Genomic DNA, 20340 nt, shown 5'->3' on the forward strand with positions numbered 1-20340 from the left:
TTCAGTCTTGAGCTCTTTATAGATACTCAATCATTTAAACTGACAATATTTACCTGATGGATACATAAGCAAATGAATACATTTCTCTAATAATTAGGAGGTTTTTAAGCAGTATACTATGCTTGTTGGTGGTGTTTAGGCACTAAGTAATGTCCAACTCTTTTGTGACCCCATGGGCCTGGAGCCTACCAGGCTCCTTTGTCCGTGGAATTCTCCAGGCAACGGTACTGAGGTAGGCTGCCATTTCTTTCTCCAGGGGATCTTTCTGACCCAGGGCCTGAATCCGGGTCTCCTGTATTGGCAGGCGAATTCTTTACCATGGAGCCACCAGGGAAACCCATATTGTATGCCACTTTCCAACTACTCCTCTAGGAAATGTGATATTTTAAATGGTTTAGCTTCTCTACAAAAGGTATAGCAAGCTTTGCAAGTATTTGGTTTTAAGTTGTTTTCAATTATATATATATATATATTTTGAATGAATGTTAACATTATACTTTTAACAGCTAAAGTTTTTGCAATGTGAAAATTTTATTCCTACCCTGAGTTATTAAGTATGTTACATGTAACGAACACATAATTTCTTTTTAAACTCTTAGAACCATTTTGAGGATCAAGAGAAGTAAACTATTATAAAATATCTCCTTTTCATTTTGCCAAGAATACAAATCCTATCTGAAAAAATAAATAATACATTAAAAATACAGAAAATATAGACATTTCATTTTAGCTTTACCTCTAGAGGAAACCATATTGTCTCCTTAGTTTTGATTTAGGGCTGAACAGAATTGCCTTACATCATGTGGTTATGATTCTATCTAATTATAAGACTAAATTTACAAAATACAAAAAAAAGGGACTTTGATGTGCAAAGAGCTGTTCAAACTTTAGCAAGAAATGTTAAATATAATAAAAATGTAAACTCTACGGTTTATTTGAGTTTTAGTGTATACTAAATAAAAGCAAATGATTGCTAGATCACTTTTAACTTCAATGCTACTAACATTTATAAATACTGCTCCTCATTGTTTGCTGATTCTACTAACAAGAAGGAGGGCAAAAGCAAAATAAGAGTGTAAGAGAGAAGAAACAAAAACTATCATTTTATGCCTCACATTCTCAACATTTCGCACTGGCAAGGAAGAAGAATTTAAATGTATATTTTCTACAGACCAAATGGAATGATTAACATCTGCAAAAAAAGAAACTATCAATAAACTAATAGTTCATTAATTAAGGTCATACTTAGTTTTTATGTAAAGGATGATTATCTATTGGTTTTAAATAGAGCTAAAATCTAAATATCAACCAATACTAGATTAAAAATACTATGTGTACTGACCCCCTAGAAAGGTAAGGCTTACCTTGGTTAGCTCACACATAGTCCTAAATTCAAACTGAAAGTGAGCAGTGAATCTCAGAAGCTAGAGAGATTATATACCCCAATCAACCAAAAAATATTATTCTTGAGAGTAAATGAATAAACAGAGTAGATAAATAAATAAATTAATAAGAATTTCTCCCCTACCTATGTTAAACAAAATTGGGGATTTTCCATGATGTATGCAGTTACTTTCTAGAAATAGCATCGGAAAGAACACGGCAGGGCAGCACTTCTCAAACTATAGGGTATTTATGAATCACACAGAATTCTTGGTAGAAACGTAAATTTTGATTCTTTGGCTCCGGTGTGAGTGCTGAGATTTGGCATTTCTTCAAGCCCCCAGGGGATCCAGCATCACTGGTCAGAGGGACACTCTGAGAAGCAGTGCTCTGCCATTACTTCCCACGTGTGTCGGATGCTCAGTCGTGTCTGACTCTGTGACCCCATGGACTATACCCTGCCAGGCTCCTCTGTCCATGGAATTCTCCAGGCAAGAATACTGGAGTGGGTTGCCATTCCCTTCTCCAGGGGATCTTCCTGATCCAGGGATCGAAACTGAGTCACCTGTGTTTCTTGCATTTGGCAGGTGGATCTTTTTTTTTTTTTTAAATCACTGAGTCACTTGGGAAGCCCTTGTCACATAAAGTATTTACGCAACTGCACATAACATGGACGTTTAGATTGCACATGTATAATGATGGAGAAAATAAGGATCTTTTCCTTGGATAAGAACCATAAAATTAGACTGTCTCTTTTTAAAAGTTCTATCACATATGCAGCCCTCTTCCTGTACTGGCATCTCAACGGTCCCCTTTCTCTACAGTACTAGATCCATACAGGACACATTAGAAAAGGTATTAGGCACCCTTTTTGTGGAGGTGACCTACTACCCTTAGTCCCTGGTGGGGAATGCTGACTAAGGGCTTGAGCAACCAAGGAATCCTAAACGGAGGCTCTAAGTGTACATACTGAAAATAGTATCTCTATCTTCTTGGTAAACATTAATTGCCTTAACATATTTATCTAGATTTTGACATCAAGTACATTAAATTGAAATTTAAAATTGATGCACCAACCCTCCAATTTTTTTTTTTTTTTGCTCCATATATTTTGATTTCTAACCTGAGTTCAGAACTTCTACTCAGTCATTTCCTTGCTTTCCTTTTGCTACCCTTTCTCCATGTGCCTTTGGTAAAATTCCAACCACCTCCACACAAGGATGCAAACCAGAGATGTTAGAAACTTAAAGGGGGTGCTATGCACTCGAATTTTCCTCTTCGAGTGATACCTGGAAACAAGAGTGACTTTAAGTATGGGTACACTGTTCTGAATAAATATATGAAGTACCTATTACATTGAGTAGGCCACTCAAAATGGTCTTTGAGTGGATTCATGCATGCAAGAATAAAATATTTAGAGAAACAGATTCTGTCTCGCCGAGAAGCAATATTCAAACCAAATATTTGCTACTTATATGACTTCATTGCCAAACTGTTTCCCAGTTTCCTTCACTTGCAAAAGATTCAGATGGCTAATTTAGTGACCATTATGGTTTGGCTTCAGACCAAGTTTTATGGAGTCTGTCCACTGGCTTATCTGAGAGTTCTCAAGTGCAGTCTGCAGACTGAGCAGAAACACATCCTGAGACACAGAGAATCCTTGGCCATCTCCAAAATAAAACCAGGAGTTTCAATGCCTTTGCAACAAAAATCTGCCAGACATTTTTATTGTCAAGATAGCACTTTGCTTAACGACTTGTAGGGATAACATCCTTGATAAGCATTTATCACACGAATGAATGCCAAACTGGTACAGCTTACTCTCTCATAAGAGCAATGATCACGTCTTATTTTGTTGTGCACAGCCAATATAAAACATGTGTTTCTCATTTATTAGGATATCAACAAATGCTTGTGAATGAAAATACACAATAGCCTTAGGTTTATACCATTTTACATTCATTTTCAAGATGAATTAAATATAGGATCTCCTCACCAGAGAGGAACATAACACCATTTTGATAACCTACTATATACTGTCTTTTTTTTTCGTAGGCGTGACCAGTGAATGGGTATGGACTGTAAACTATAGGCAGATGGAGAAAGCCCAAGTGGGTGTCTCACCCCATATGATAGACTGATTTCAGACCATGTACAAGAGCACCTGAAAACTCACTTCTTCCATGTAGCTTTTCAACGACTGTCCTCCACTGACCGCTTCTCCCTAGAGGCAGAGAGGAAAAGAGGTTGAAAAAGTCAGAAGGAGAAAGAAGAAAAGAAGAGTCATGAAAAGTAGTAGAATCTGGGAGCAACACTAAATCTATACTATTCCCCCACCACTTCTTTTGGTGGTTGTTGTTTAGTTGCTAAGTCATGTCTGACTGTTTCACAACCTCATGGAGTGTAGCCCACCAGCCTCCTCTGTCGATAGGATTTCCCAGGCAAAAATACAAGAGTAGTCGCCATTTCCTTCTCAAGGCAATCTTCCCAATCCAGGAATCAAACCCTCATCTCCTGCACTGGCAGGCGGATTCTTTACCACTGAGTCACCAGGGAAACCCCACCTCAGTTGATACTTGTGGGGTCAACCGTTTGACAAATTCTGGCTTGGAAGGAAATAATTTTTTCAAGGCAAAAATATATCTTTCAGGTGGATTTTAGGTCACATAAAGAAATAGCACCTAGTGGAGCTATAATAACTACACCTTAGGCGTTAGTCACTCAGTCATGTCAAACTCTTTGACCCCATGAACTGCAGCCCACCAGGCTCCTCTGTCCATGGGATTCTCCAGGGAAGAATACTGGAGTAGGTAGCCATTCCCTTCTCCAGGAGATATTCCTGACCCAGGGATCGAACCCAGGTCTCCTGCATTGTGGGCAGATTCCTTACCATCTGAGCCACCAAGGACAACTTAGGACTGAATGCTAAATGACTAGCATCCAAATTTCTCTTAGTAACTTTATAAATATGTACTTAAAACTAGGCTAATAAAAAGTCACTAATTCTGTATTCAATAAATCTGTGTGAAGACCTAACATTATATAAATATATGTGTAACAAGTCATATAAAAGTTATACATATATACACCTATATACATAACTATATGGAAGTACAGTTGATTTACAATATTTTGTTCATTTCAGATGTACAGCAAAGTGATTTAGTTTAGAAAAAGATATATTTCTATACTTCATGGCCAGAAACATTTGGAAATAAATTATGGGATACCACGAAATGATAAATTCTAGGACATCATGTGTGTTTAAACGATAACTAAATAAATATGAATAAAGCTTACATTTGTTTCTATAACTTTTCAAAGACCCTCCTTTTTAACTTTTCAAGGCTCTCGTATGCATGATCTTATTTGATTGATTTTTTTTTACTACAACTTGAGGGTAAGGCATCCTCAGGCCAAATTCGATCCATAAAGAAATTGAAGGCAGGGCTGCAGACAGCAATGCTTAAAGGCCAGGTGCCAAAAAGGCATTGCTGGGTCTGGAGTCAACCCTGACACTCTTACACCTTGCTGAAATGAAAATTCTAAAATGAAAAACTAAATTCACTTTAGTTTTTTTAACAAATGGTGATATGAGACCCAGCTTCAACCCCTGGGTTGGGAAGATCCCCTGGAGAAGGGAATCGCTACCCATTCCAGTATTCTTGCCTGGAGAACCCCATGGACAGAGGAGCCTAATGAGATACAGTGCATGGGATTGCAGAGAGTCGGACATGACGGAGCAACTAACACTCTCACAGCTTCGCATACTCCAAAGCACTTTCAGAGGGTTTAAAAAAAAAAGAAGCTTCTTCTTTATTTTTTTTCCCAAAACAAAAATTAATCTAGGAATAAAGTTCTGGGATTCTTTAGAAATCACAGATGGGGTCATATATTTTTTTCACAAATTATGGTTTTCACAAGCAAAAAAATAATATGCTGTAGTTTAAATGTTTTCAAATGCTTCCAAGCTTGTGGGATTTTTTTAATGGATAAGGTAATGAAAGAGATAGGATACTTATATTTATTTAAACTAAAGCATAAACTGTTAGGAAAAATCAAATCCATATATATCCCCCCAAACTGTGAGAAATTTAATCAAAGCAGGCAGACAGGGCTGGAAACTTACTTCAGATAAACTGCTTTTTACAGTTGAATTAACTATACTATCTCCCCTCATTTGGACAACTGGTCTAGAAAGAATGCTGTGGGTTCTTCCAGTTTGGCTCTTCCTCCTGACAGAACCAGTGCATTTCTGCCAATACTCCTTTCCTCTTTGCCTGTGCTGTTGGGGTGAGAGGCATGCGTGTGTGCTAAGTCACTTCAGTCGTGTCCAACTCTGCAACCCTATGGGCTGTAGCCCTCCAGGTTCCTCTGCCCATTGAATTATCCAGGCAAGAACACGAGTGGGTTGCCATGCGCTCCTCCAGGGGATCTTCCTCACCCAGGGATCTAAGCCATGTCTTTTCTCTCTTGCCTTGGGAGGCAGGTTCTTTATCACTAGAGGCACCTGGGAAGCCCAGGGATGAGAGAATGAGATGGCAAATGGTTTGGAATTAGATAGAGACCTGCCTTTTGGAAGCGCCAACATCTAAGGCCTAACAGTGAGATGCTGGAGAGCAGTCCCTAGGTGCTTGCTGAAAAGAGCAATTTGTTTTCCTTGGATCTGCAATGTGGTTGTTTTCCCCCATTGTCTGGAAACTTGCAGAATCAGGGCTAGACCTGGTGATGACTGAGGGCTTTCTTGATGACCAGATGTAAGAAAAGCACTATGTACCCTTCAGGGTTTTGCTTTCCTTTTCCAACAGTGCCAGGTCCTTTTGAATATCTACACCAGAGAAAAGTGAGCAACCCACACAACACGATTTGTTTCAAAGGCCACACAGATTGGAGTCTGGCTGTAACCACCTCTCCGATCACTGACATGGGTAGCACTGATGAATGAGGAGCATGAAGTAAAACACTTCAAGAGGAAAACAGAGGGAATGGGTCTTTTGAGAGAGGATGATAAATATGGCACAGAGCCAAGTGAACCAGATAACGAACAAGACATCAGAATCTCTAAGTCTTGGGGTCAGAGGAGATGGCACTGGTTAGGAGGTTTGATTCAACAAGTCTGTCCTCGGTTCCCCATTTCCAACATAGCGCTGCTGCCATGCTGACTTTCTTCCTTACCCTACTGGTGGTGCGAATGAAATAAAACCACTCCCAAAGCACAAGGCTATCAACTTCGGTCATCTTTTAAAGAACTGGCATTTTAGATATCAAGGCATTCTAAGAACATAATATGATGTTAATCACCTGGAAATGAATCAAAAGTACCTAAATGCAATTTCCCTTGAAAAAAGCAAAGAGAAGAAAGGGGATAGAAGGGAGGCAGACTGGGGCGTGTGAAGGAAAGAAAGGGCAGAATACATGGAAACTGTGCCTAAAAAAAAAAAAGGAAGAAAAGGTATTTCCTGAAATGTGGTTTCAGTTATCATGAATCTTAATATAACCAACAGTTGAGATAAAAATGCTTTGAATGTGAATTACAAAATATATTATAAACTCAGCGAAAGGAAGAAAAGAGGCTGATATGATTACTGCTTAACTTATGACACAGGATCACGGCTGTTAAGCGATGGAAGGCTCTTGTCACTCTCCTAGCTTTTTTTCCAATTAAGGAAGCATTCTTAGTGAGATGGAATATTCTAGAGACAGAGCTAGGATTAGACTCACACTCTCCCAAATCTATCACCATTTTCCATCATACAAGACTGGTCTTGTTTCTATCAGTAGGTATTTCCTGTTCCTCTCTTACTAATCTTTAAACAAAATATGTACAGACTTGCACTTGCATATAGGGTACATTTATTCTCAAACATTTTATGTCTAATACCTCTGGTATTCATTTCCTTCAGAGAAAGTTCCAAGAGAACCCTACTGCCACCAGAATGTTCTTTCTTCCCACCTTTTTTTTTCAAATGAAACTAAAAAATAATTTTAATACAGAGGAAACTCTCTTAAGAAGTACCTGGGGGTACTTATAACCCACAGAATGGGAGCTCCATATAAACGGCAAAGGCATTTCTGAACCTAAGGGACCCATGACACTTTACTCTTTTGTTTCAAAAGTGTTTATTAAGCACCTATTCTTTGCCACACAATTTACCAGGCTTGGGGACAAAGAGGTGAATAAGAACTAATCCCTACCATAGAGAGTTTACCTTGAGAAAACAGATCTACAAGTTATCAGAAGATAGAGCAGAAGTTATTTACACAGATAAGCCCAAGGTGCTGTAGGAAAATAATAGGAGGAAAGGGCAGCTTGTCTTTCATTTATTAAACAAGCATGTTTTGAGAATGTCTACGTGCTGGGAACTCTTATGACCACTTGATACATAGGATGAAGGAGTCAAAGGAGAAAGATTAAAACTGAGCAAATTATTTTTAAGCTTAGTCCTAAAGACTTAGTAGATTAGCCAGATGAAGGAACTGAATAAGGAAGAGGACTCATACCAGGCAGAAGGAAAATTCTCTACAAGGGCCCAGATACAACATAGCAACTACCTGAAGCCACAAGTATTACAATGAAAATCACCAATACACTATGCACTGAAATATATATTGTATTTTGAGACAGATATTAATATCACAACATTTCCTAATTTTATACTATACTTTCCTGTAATATAACTGCTAATTAAATGGTTATGTGTTGTGTGTGTGTGTGTTATTTGTTTGTCTTTTGGCCATGCCAACAATGGATGGAAACTGGGCCCCCTGCAGTGGAGGCAGCAAGTCCTAACCACTGGACTGCCAGGGAATTCCCTGTTGGGTTTTCTAAAGTGTATTACACGCGGTTACTGAATTTGTGGTAGATGATAAAAAGATTGAAGTTCAACTTTCCAAACTTCAGCAAATTTGACAACAGGCAGTGAGCTAGGTCTAATGTGTAAAAAACTGGGTGCCACAGTTTAGAAAATAAAAAATTCTGGGCAAGTTCTGAAGTCTTTTATATCACTGATTTAGTCAATAAATTAATAGCTAACTTGTGTTTTCAGACTTAAATATATGAACAGATGTTCTTTCTAATTGATCCCAATGTTTTTTCATATTGTTGAAAATTATTTTTTATGAAACTTTGTTTACAGTCTCATGAACAAATATAGCATCAGTACAGATCCTCTTTGTCTGAAAATGACAGTGCATACCTGGCAACAGTGAGCCAGACTGATATACTCTAGGAAATTCATTGTATTCTAAAGAAAAATAAAGTCCTTTGGACATCTAGAAAAACCTATTGCATGATTTACAAGGGGAAAACTTAGATTATCATTAGACTTAAACAGCAGTGATTTATAACAGTAGAAAAATGAAGTAATATATTTAAGATGCTGAAGTTTCCTTCAAAATGTGAGCCCAGTAATCCAATGGAGAGTGATTCAGAAAACCAAAATGCCTAGATCTAAGAACAGATGGTGAGCATTAACTATAGTTATCTGTCCTAAGACCACAAGACAGCTGAAAAGCAGAGAATATATTATGCATTGGCTATATACTCTTGACAATGTGGATTTTGTACAACTATTAAAAAGTTGGGGAGAGAATAGAAAAGGTAAATGCATTTTTTTCAGTATTTTATATTGGTAGATAGGCTGATATTTTTATCTTGAGACTCCTGTATATAACACGGAATAAAACAAATGAGTTATTATGGAATATTTTAAATTCCAATATCACCTTTATCATTGAGAATTGTTGGTATGGAAAAAAGGAGATAAAGCCATAATACAAAAAGAGTTTAAATTTAAGTTTTAGCACTCTCTGCTTTGAATTGAAAGTGTCAATGTGAACTAACTGTCCACTCAAAGGCACTGGAAACAGGGCTTCCCTGGTGGCCCAGCGGTAAAGAATCTGCCTGCCAAAACAGGAGACATGGGTTTGTTCCCTGGTCTGAGATGATCCCACATGCCATGGAGCAACTGAGCCCGTGCACTCCAATTACTGAGCCCGTCTCTAGAGCCCAGGAGCTGCGACCATTGAGCCCACATGCCACAACTGCTGAAGCCTGAGTGCCCGAGAACCTGTGCTCTGCAACAAGAGAAGTTGCTGCAACGAGAAGCCAGAATACCACACCTTGAGGGTAGCCCGTGCTTGCAGCAACTAGAGGAAGCCTGTATGAAGCAGTGAAGACTCAGCCCAGCCAAAAATAAATAAATAAATAAATATTTTTAAAAAGACACTGGAAATAACAACTCAGGAGCAATGAGGATCCCTGGTATCCAGATTGTGATCTGGAAACATCAGTCCTCACTAAAAGAAACTAGGATTTTTCAAAAAAAAAAAAAGGTTGATCCCATATTTGGGGCAGGATACATACCATATTAGCTTGGAATACCTTGTCCTACCCAATAGCAAGCCAGCTATCAGAGACTACCAGGGGTAGGATGGAATGACCCACAAACAAATGCGAGGAAGCTTAAAGAAGGAATTATTTATTTTCATCATCTTGAAATCTAGCAAGTAAAGGAGAGAAATCAAGCATGTATCCTTACCTTTCTTAGGAGAACTGTATTCCTGGCCAATCACATAGTAACTTGAGAGAAAGGGTCTCTTAGCAAAAGCATTCCAACAATAAATACAAAAGGAAGTGATGAAATTAAAACATCATCACCTTTCAGCTATCGATGAATAAACAGATATTGGTATCAAGCATCTATGGCTGCTAAGATGATAACATGAAAAAAAAAAAAACCCAACAACTAGATATTATGTGTCTCCTCTAATCACGCCAAAGAGGAGTTTTATCCAGTTTCTGGATAAATACAGGAAAATACAGAGAACTGAAGAGCCCATTGAATTGCACCAAGAGTATGAAGTTAGCAAAATTCAGACTGAAGAAAATCTGACAGGTCAAGTGGCCAGGGTTCTTTAACAGATAAATTGTAAGAAAATGTAAAAAATGGAAGAGTAATATAAAGTTTAAAAAAGACTTCAGCAGGGCAAGGGAAGGTGGGGTGAACTGGGAGATTGGGATTGACGTAAATATAACAGCATGTAGAAAGCAGGGAACTAATGAGGACCTGCTGTAGGGCACAGAGAACTTGACTCAGTGCTCCGTGGTGACTTAAATGGGAAGGGAAAAAAAAACAGGGATATATGTTTATCTATGACTTATTCACTTGGCCATACAGCAGAAAATAACACAAAACTGTAAAGCAACTATATTCCAATAAATTAAAAAAGAGAGAGAGACAAAGACATACCTGACTTTTGAAAGTCGGTGAGGTTAACAACAGGGGCTTCCCTAGTGTATCAGATGGTAAAGAATCTGCCTGCAATGAGGGAGAGCTGGGCTTGATTCCTGGGTTGGGAAGATCCCCTGGAGGAGGGCTTGACAACCCACTCCAGCATTCTTGCCTGAGAATCCCCATGGACAGAGGGGCCTGGTGGGCTACAGCACAGTGGGTCACAAAGAGTCAGACACAACTTAGGGACGAAGCGCACAAAAGGGTAACTGTAGTGTCAAAGACTGCACGTTTAGGGCTTCCCAGAGGGCGCGGTGGTAAAGAATCCACCTGTCAAAGAAGGAGATGTAAAAGACACGGGCTTGACCCATGGGTCAGGAAGATCCCCTGGAGTAGGAAATGGCAACTCACTCCAATATTCTTGCCTGGGAAATCCCACGGACAGAGCCTGACGGGTTACAGTCCATGGGGTCACAAAGAGCTGGACACAACAGCACAGAGCATGACGCACATTTAGGTGATAAAGCTACTTTAGAGCACAAGTTGGTCATTATAAAAGTTAGAATAGTTTTTATTTGTGGGGAGAGGCAGAAGCTGCGATTGGAAGAGGGTATACTGAAAGGATACCTTAGTTGTCTGGCAAAGTGTCATTTCTTGATTTGAGTAATATTCTCATTATAAAAGTAATTAAGCCATATATGTGAGTGATTTTCTTTATTTGTGTTTTGTAATGAAAAGATATTTTAAAATAAACAGCCATTTCTAATATTAAACTATATTGTTACAAGCATAACTGTAAGGTCCAACTAAAACTCTTAAAAAATCAGAATGAAATGTTGTAAAGTTCTATTTATTGCTGGCTTTACCTACGTGGTGACATACCCAATTCCCCATTTAAGCTAAATCTTTTGTTCTATGTAAAGAGGTAATTATTGGTTATATATCTAGAAAAGCAGTTAAAGGACACTCTTATTCTGATTCAATCTTAAGCTAATCTAATTATAACACTGACCTCATAAAAATCGGTTGGCAATTTTGATTTTTACCATTTGAAATAATTAAGCCTTTAAATTCTGTTCCATTAAGCTTTTAAAAAAATCAATAGATGTCACTCGGGAATCTGTAAAGTACCTGTATAAATTCTCTGAGGTCAGTGGAAAACGAATGTCAGTCTCATAATTTAAACCAAACATACAATGTGTTCTTTTAAAATTAAATTAACCTGTGTCTTTGCAAAATGCCTAAATGGCTAAGGTGACCAACTTCCTGAACTGTGACTCAGATGGGAGCCTGCAAGAAAACTGATATCCAAGGCTCATGAAATACCAAGATGTTAGGTCTCTCTTGTTCTCAGTTCATGTTTCCTTAATTTAAAAAAATGATCAGTGTTTTTGATAAGCAATAATACTCGGCATTTCTCCACACTGAGGGAAACATATTTCTATAACCAAGAGAAATATGTTTGCATGGACCCAATCTTGGACACAATTATATGGACACAATCTTGTGCTGGTTTCTTTTAACATATGTCTATGATTTTTTCATTCAACAATAAAAAAAAAGATCAGTTGCACAGCTTAGACACCTTTGAAAATTTTAATACACATTAAAGGGCTACAGAATAACTTAAACATTGGAAGAAAAATGAAAAGTTCATTGTAGGAAAAATCTTGTAAATAAATGTAGGTAGTATAATGCAGAAGTCCATTTGAAACTTAACACATTTATTTGAAAAGGGCTAAATGTGTTTTTTTTTTTTTTTAATTTTTGAACTGATTCCTTACATAGTCCAAAGAGCATATCAGCAGAATTAAGGTCCAAACCAAATAAACCAAATGCATGAATTAACATTATCTAGCTTGTCACAAACTCGACAACTGATGTCATCAGCAGTGTCACTAGGACAGTTGTGACACGCTTGAGGGAAATGCGTAGAAACAGCATCAACTGTCCAAGAAACAGAGATGACCTCCAAATAAATCAGAGAAATGACTTGGATGGGAAGATAAAAGAGGTCTTTAACTGACTCAAAATATCACAGTATTACCTCTGAAAGTTTACCTATTGTTTCTAGGATAATTTGAAAAGGCAACTCTCACAAGTGTGTCCAAACTCAGCACTTGTGTTTAATGTACTACAGTATTTCTTTTGCTTAACATTCTGAGTTCAATCCCTGGGTCGAGAAGATTCCCTGGAAAAGGAAACGGCAAGCCATTCCAGTATTCTTGCCTGGAGAATTCCATGGACAGAGGAGCCTGGTGAGCTACAGTCCATAGGATCACAAAGAGTCGGATATGACTGAGCAACTAACGCACACACACAATATGGGTTTAATGCGGGCTGGCCACTGGACTAAGATTTGGCAGTTTTTTTTTTTTTTTTTTTGGCTGAGTCACACAACATGTGGGATCTCAGTTCCCAGACCCCAGGAATGGAACCTGTGCCCCTTGCATTGGAAGCACGGAGTCTTAACCACTGGACCACCAGAGAAGTCCCTAAGACTTGCCTAGATTCTATGTATTGTTGGAAAGAGGCTAAAGGTGGTAACCTCCTAAACAGGCAAGAGTACAGTGTTTGGAGTCAAGCAAATAAGTGTTCAGACATCAGTTGTGCCGCTTATGCCTATGGGCTTTGGACAAGTTACATAAAACCTTCCCTGGGCCTCAGTTTCCTCATCTGTAAATGGTGACAACACCATGGACTGTCACCATTATTAATTAGGATAATAAGTAATAGCACTAGCATTAGGAGGTTTTTAGTAAAAGAAAGAGAAAACCAACCATATACTATGTAAGGTAGGAAAACTAGGAATATGCTTAATTCTTCAAGAATATAGCTGGGTGGTGTGTGGTAGAATGGATAGAGATATGGGGATTGACATATATACACTAATGATACTATGTATTAAAGAGATAACTACTGAGGATCTACTGTATTGCACAGGGAAATCTACTCAATGCTCTGTGGCGACATAAATGGGAAGAGAAGTCAAAAAAAAAATAAAAAAGAGGAAATATATGTATTTGTATAGCTGATTCACTTTGTTGTACAGTAGAAACTAGCACAATATTATAAAGCGACTACACTCCAATAAAAATGTTAATTAAAAAGAATATAGCCAGCAAGGGAACCTGACTATGGGGAAATCAGATGCTACTTTTTAACTTATCTATTCTTATTTTCATTCTCATTAAAAGTCACTTTAAAAGAATCTTGCACTTTCAATTATAGGTAATTTCTGACTGACTTCAAATATAAATAAATTTTCAGCAGTAAATTCAAGGGTAAATGAAGGTTGACTGATGGTGAAATGAACTGTCAAAGTGTTAGTCAATCAGTCATGTCCCCGTTTTTGCAACCCCATGGACTTTAGCCCACTAAGCTCTTCTGTCCATAGGATTCTCCAGGCAAGAATACTGGAGTGGGTTGCTATTCCCTTCTCCAGGGGATCTTCTTGACCCAGGGACTGAACCCAGGTTTAGCTGCATTGCGGGCAAATTCTTTACCATCTGAGCCACCAGGGAAGCCCAATGGTGAGATTAAAAAGGACTTTAAAAAGCCTATAACATCAGAAGGAGAAAGAAGCAAGTAATACAAGTCAAGGGAAATGAATTGATAAGAAAAGGAGTGAGCCAGCATCCTTAACAGGACTTTGCTCCTGACCATCTATTCTTCTTCAACTTAAGACCCTCCCCAAACTGCTAGCATATTGAAAAACCTCTACACACTCCCATCAGTCAGTTTCTGTTTTTCACACTATTTCCTTCCCTCCTTCTTCCTGTCCTGCCATCCCTCCTCAGCCATCCTTCTGTGCACCCTTTCATGCCCTCTTCCTGATGCCACTTCAGTTCAATTCAGTTGCCCAGTCATGTCCAACTCTTTGTGACACCATGGACTGCAGCATACCATGCTGCCTTATCCATCATCAACTCCTGGAGCTTGCTTGAACTCTTGTCCATCAAGTCAGTGATGCCATCCAACCATCTCATCCTCTGTCGTCCCCTTCTCCTCCTGTCTTCAATCTTTCCCAGCTTCAGGGTCGTTTCCAATGAGTCAGTTCTTTGCATCAGGTGGCCAAAGTATTGGAGCTTCAGCTTCAGCATCAGTCCTTCCAATAAATATTCAGGACTGATTTCCTTTAGGATTGACTGGTTTGATCTTGTAGTCCAAGGGACTCTTAAGAGTCTTCTCCAACACCACAGTTCAAAAGCATCAATTCTTTGGCGCTCAGCTTTCTTTATAGTCCAACTCTCACATCCACACATGGAGGCCACCTACTCCATGTGTAAGAAGATCCTACTCTCAACAAGTAAGAAGATCCTCCTCTCAACAAGTCCAAGTTCGGTGCCACTGCTTCAGCAGGACTTTCCTGACCCGTGTGTTTGAGTTGCCCCTGCCCACATGCCATGTGTTCCCATGATACCTACAGTTAGAGAGTAAGCCATGCTGACTGCCTGGGCCTGGAGTCATCTTTCCTGGTGGTCCGGCGGTTAAGACTCTATGCTTCCAATGCAGGAGGCACCAGTGGGATCCCCAGTCTGGGAAATGAGATCCAACAGGCCTCATGCCTTGTTCTTGTATCCCTTCCAGTTCTACACTGTAACTTGGCATAAAAAGGAGAGCAGGAAGGCAGTGCTGGCCCCAACTTCATGTCATTTTGCACCTTTTCTCTCTTGTTTGCCCCACTGAACCACAATGGTCTTCATGAGTCCTGTGTGGATATCCCTGCTTGCATCTCCAAGCTCGTTTACACCCTCCCAAAATGTCTGTCTCGTGTCTACTCTTAAAACTGAACTCTTGGGAAAGATGGACTAGGGGAAAGGGGACCATGAAGATCCAGGCAGTGAGTTTAGAATAATTTGGGCAGCAGATTCCAGGATCCTGGTACTTAGCACGTGGTCAGGCTCCAGCTGGACATGTCTCCTGGACACAATGAACTGCTTTTCCCAGGCAGAAGGGCACAGCCTTGGCTGGTTGATGAGAGCACTGAGGCTGTCTGACAGCAATCGCACTAACTCTTCACTGTCGAACATTTAGCGCAGGGCTTGGCATCTACAAGTTATTCCCAAATATTTATAGAATGAATAAGCATTATTTTAAAGAAGCACACATTTTTCATTTAAGGGGTTAAATAATTAAAAGGGAGTAGAAGATGTGGTTAGAAGCACAGAAAGACAAAGACATTGTGGAAAAGTTTCAAACATTTCAGAAATGACAGAATTGGAAACTCCTGTAGCCAGACATAGGGAGAGAGGTCACATTTAGATTTATTTAAGATTCACAGAAAAAAAAAAGAAAGAAAGTGGGCTTCCCCAGTGGCTCAGAGGTTAAAGCGTCTGCCCGAAATGCGGGAGACCTGGGTTCGATCCCTGGGTCAGGAAGATCCCCTGGAGAAGGAAATGGCAACCCACTCCAGTATTCTTGCCTGGAGAATCCCATGGACAGAGGATTTATTTAAGATCCACAGAAAATACAGCCCGAATATGAGCTAGAGATAAGATATTTTAAAAACACAACATTGTAAAACAATTGTTGTTTTTTATCGTTTAGTCACTAAGTCATGTCTGACTATTTGCGACCCCATGGACTGTAGCCTGCCAGGTTTCCCTGTCCATGGGATTTCCCAGGCAAGGATACTGGAGTGGGTTGCCATTTCCTCCTCCAGGGGATCTTCCTGACCCAGGGATCACACCCATATCTCTTGAATTGGCAGGCAGATTCTCTACCACTGAGCCATCAGGGAAGCCCTAAAGTAATTATACTCTACTACTAAAAAGCCTCTTGATGAAAGTGAAAGAGGAGAGTGAAAAAGTTAGCTTAAAGCTCAACATTCAGAAAACTAAGATGATGGCATCTGATCCCATCACTTCATGGCAAATAGATGGGGAAACAGTGGAAGCAGTGTCAGATTTTGGTTTTTGGGGCTCCAAAATCACTGCAGATGGTGACTGCAGCCATGAAATTAAAAGACGCTTACTCCTTGGAAGGAAAGTTATGACCAACCTAGATAGCATATTAAAAAGCAGAGACATTACTTTGCCAACAAAGGTCCATCTAGTCAAGGCTATGGTTTTTCCAGTGGTCATGTATGGATGTGAGAGTTGGACTGTGAAGAAAGCTGAGCACCGAAAAACTGATGCTTTTGAACTATGGTGTTGGAGAAGACTCTTGAGAGTCCCTTGGACTGCAAGGAGATCCGTCAGTCCATCCTAAAGGAGACCAGTCCTGGGTATTCATTGGAAGGACTGATGCTGAAGCTGAAACTCCAATACTTTGGCCACCTCATGCAAAGAGTTGACTCATTGGAAAAGACCCTGATGCTGGGAGGGACTGGGGGCAGGAGGAGAAGGGGATGACAGAGGATGAGATGGCTGGATGGCATCACCAACTCGATGGACATGAGTTTGAGTAAACTCCGGGAGTTGGTGATGGACAGGGAGGCCTGGCGTGCTGTGATTCATGGGGTAGCAAAGAGTTGGACACGACTGAGCAACTGAACTGAACTGAACTGAATGAATAAATAAATAAAGATTGACTATTTGTTTTGAGTTGGATAATGGCTTCAAAACAGAGACAGACAAAAATAAACTGAAGATAGAAGAATAACAAGAAAGGGGTGAGACTCAATGAAATCGCCCATCAAAAAGTGGGACCTCCGTCCCACCAGCTACAGTGGTCTGAGAAGAGAGCCACGACAAAGGTTTTTCTAGGATGGATACAATGTTTTGTAGTGTGATTACTACCAAGAAAGCTTGATAAAACTTAGAGAAGAAACAAAGTAGGAAAAGATGCAGAGAAATCTGTCTATTGAAGGTATCACAACTGTACTCTGCTCACTACAACATGTACCAAATCCCGTCAGCCTAGTTTCACATTTTTTTGTAAACTAGAGAATGATGGCAGAGTTTATACAGATCACCTAACATCCAACAATCTTAAAAAAGGCAATACAGATGCTTCATTAAATCTAAGACCAGGCACAGAGTGTGGAGTTCGTGATTCTGCCCTAAGTCTCTTTGATGCAGTAGAGTTTTCTCTTTATGGCATAAAACCATTGTCCCCTTGGGACCGAGAGCTCCAAAATGTTCTATAGGAAGAAATTTCCGTTAATTCCTAGTCCAAAAGAGTGAATTTAATGTGCCTTACAGAACAAAGCTAACTCTGAGGCCTCGAAAACGGCCAAACCACATTATAGAGGGTAAGAAGATACCTTCCATTCTCATGAAGGTATGCCCATCTTTAGAACAAAGTTCAAAGCAAACATCTTTTGAAGTCTTACTGAACACGACTGAACATTGAGGTTTATTACAATGTTTTTGCATGTGTTTGCATTTTGTGAAAACAGCTAGATCAGAAGCAGCGGAGCCAAAAAAGATTTCCTGCCAGGTCTGGGAATCTAAAAGCCAGAAATGTCAAGAGAAAAAATAATTCTTATAACATGTGTAGCCTAATTTTACACACTTTCAATGTTCATTGAGATAAACACTTGAAATCCTGGATATATTTTGACAATGAACTTCAGAGCCAAATATTTAGCCCTGTCTCCAAACCATGGCAATATTGCAGGTTAGAAGTTAAATGTAACTCATCTTAGAGTCACTGCCAGTTAGTTAAATATATCACTTTATTTAGTAGTAAAACCAAGTCATGAAAAAGCAGCCTCTACATTTTTAAAGATCACAAGTCTTCTGGGTTACAGATCTCTTGACTCTTGTAGAATGCCCTTTGAAGCTCAGAGAAGACACAAATCAAGTTAATCCAGGCACCTGCCATGCAGAGTTTTGCCTTAGAATATTTGAGGACTCTGAACACTCATCTGGCAGAACACCAGACTCAGGGCTGACTGCCACGTACAACCAAGCAGACTGCCTCAGCCAAGGAGGCCAGTGGAAGCACATGTTGGCCTCTTTTGTAAACAAGAAAGGGCTTTGACGGCAAGTGACTTAAAACAAGGGACTTCCCTGGTGGCTCAATGGTAAAGAATCTGCCTGCAATGCAGGAGACACAGGTTTGATCCCTGGGGTCAGAAGATTCCCTGGAGTAGGAAATGGCAACCCACTCCAGTAGTCTTGGGAAATGTCCTGGGAAATGCCATGGACAGAAGAGCCTGGAGGGCTACAGTTCATGAGGTCACAAAGAGTCAGAAAGACACACACAGACCAAGCATATACATCTCTGTACTCAATCCTCACAATATTCTTGTGAAACAATTATCTCTATATTACAGATGAAGAAACAGATTGAGAAAATTCAAAAATAGAGCTGAACCTCAAATCCTATGTTCTTGAAGCCTATGCTCTTTCTAGAACACAGTAAATGAAATCAACCATTGCTTTAGTCAAATTAAATGCTTAATCTGTGACAGATATTGCTGTAAGCACCTACCTGAACTCCTAACTCAGTTTTCTGTCCATTAAGTTAGGCTGATTATTTTCAACTTCTTGGGTTTGCTAGTCCAGGGCCAGTCCAATAGATTATTTACACTAAATATTGTATATGTATGGGCTTCCTTGTTGCTTAGCTGGTAAAGAATCTGCCTGCAATGAGGGAGACCTGGGTTTGTAAATTTTATATGTATATTATATTGTATATGTAAATGTATATGTCTACATAGAATTTTTAAAGTCATGCTTTATTCTAAAGCTCTGGCATTCTTCTTGGAAATGCAAATAGTTAAAGCTAAAATAATTGGGTTTTATTTTTATCATTACTATACAGAATGACAACAAAGTGACTGCTCTGCCAGTCTTACTGAGAATAGTCACAGGAAAAGTAAGTAGAAGTTCTATAGGCTCTACTGAGTTTAGAACCACTTTCCACCTTTGAGCAAAGTCATGGCCATTTGTTAATGAAGCCTACGTATCAAATATAATCTAGTACTTAAATAGATGAGACTATAAGAACAGTACAAGAAAATAGCCTAAGCACAATTTACATCACCGATTCAATGGACATGAACTTGGGCAAACTCCAGGAGATGGTGAGGGACAGGGAGGTCTGCCATGCTGCACTCCATGGGGTCACAAAGAGTCGGACACGACTTAGTGACTGAACAATAACAACAGTTTGCATGTTCTGTGTGATCTCTGCTTAGAGTAAAAAGAAGCGCAGTTCTGAAAGGCCTCCAGGTTCCCACGCAGACAGCAAGCCGCCACAATTCCTTATCACTCTCCCTGCCTGAATTTGGCATAAAGTTAGCAGACTTGAAAAGCTCAATTAAAGATAAATAGTTCTTAACAATGCTGCTACACTCCCTGAATTCACAGAACTGACGTAAATATTTTCATATATCACTTGTTTCAGGAGAGGATATTCCAACCTGACAGTCCCGGGACATCAACTGCTGACTAAGGGGTGTGGTTTGAATTCAACTTCATGAGAGAATCATTCTTGGTACTGTCCGGACTCTGGGCTAGCCTGGGAATTTGCTACTCTAATACAAAGGTTAGGGTTATCAGAAATCACCAAGCCAACAGGAGAAAACCAAACCAGTCCACATGGTGGGGAAAAGGGAGTCAGTTTTGTCGTTTACATGAAATGCTTGTCGTCGAGACTTTCCTTAGTGCCATCACAATATGCTGAGCTCATCATTTTGTGATCCCTGCAAACAGACAAAAAGCTCCTGAAGGATAAGGACTGAGCCTCATCACAGAGGTGTCCCCAGTCCTATCAGAGGGTTCGGCATCCAGCAGGCACCCTGTAAATATTTGCTGGACAGCAAGGA

General features: G+C 39.6%; 1 protein-coding gene across 6 annotated transcripts in view; it reads right to left on the reverse strand.

The window, feature by feature from the left end:
* Positions 1–20340, reverse strand: part of C12H8orf34 (chromosome 12 C8orf34 homolog) — a 343264-nt gene that overhangs the window by 28064 nt on the left and 294860 nt on the right. For 3 of the 6 annotated variants that reach the window (XM_065902913.1, XM_065902911.1, XM_065902909.1), the window contains one exon: positions 3560–3607. The exons of the other annotated variants lie outside the window; for them this stretch is intronic. In XM_065902913.1, coding sequence (XP_065758985.1) covers positions 3560–3607 — 48 coding nt within the window. The remainder of the gene's footprint in view (positions 1–3559; positions 3608–20340) is intronic. 6 annotated transcript variants of the gene reach the window in all.

This window comes from Muntiacus reevesi, chromosome 12, assembly GCF_963930625.1.
Source record: "Muntiacus reevesi chromosome 12, mMunRee1.1, whole genome shotgun sequence".
NCBI classification, from domain to species: Eukaryota; Metazoa; Chordata; class Mammalia; order Artiodactyla; family Cervidae; genus Muntiacus; species Muntiacus reevesi.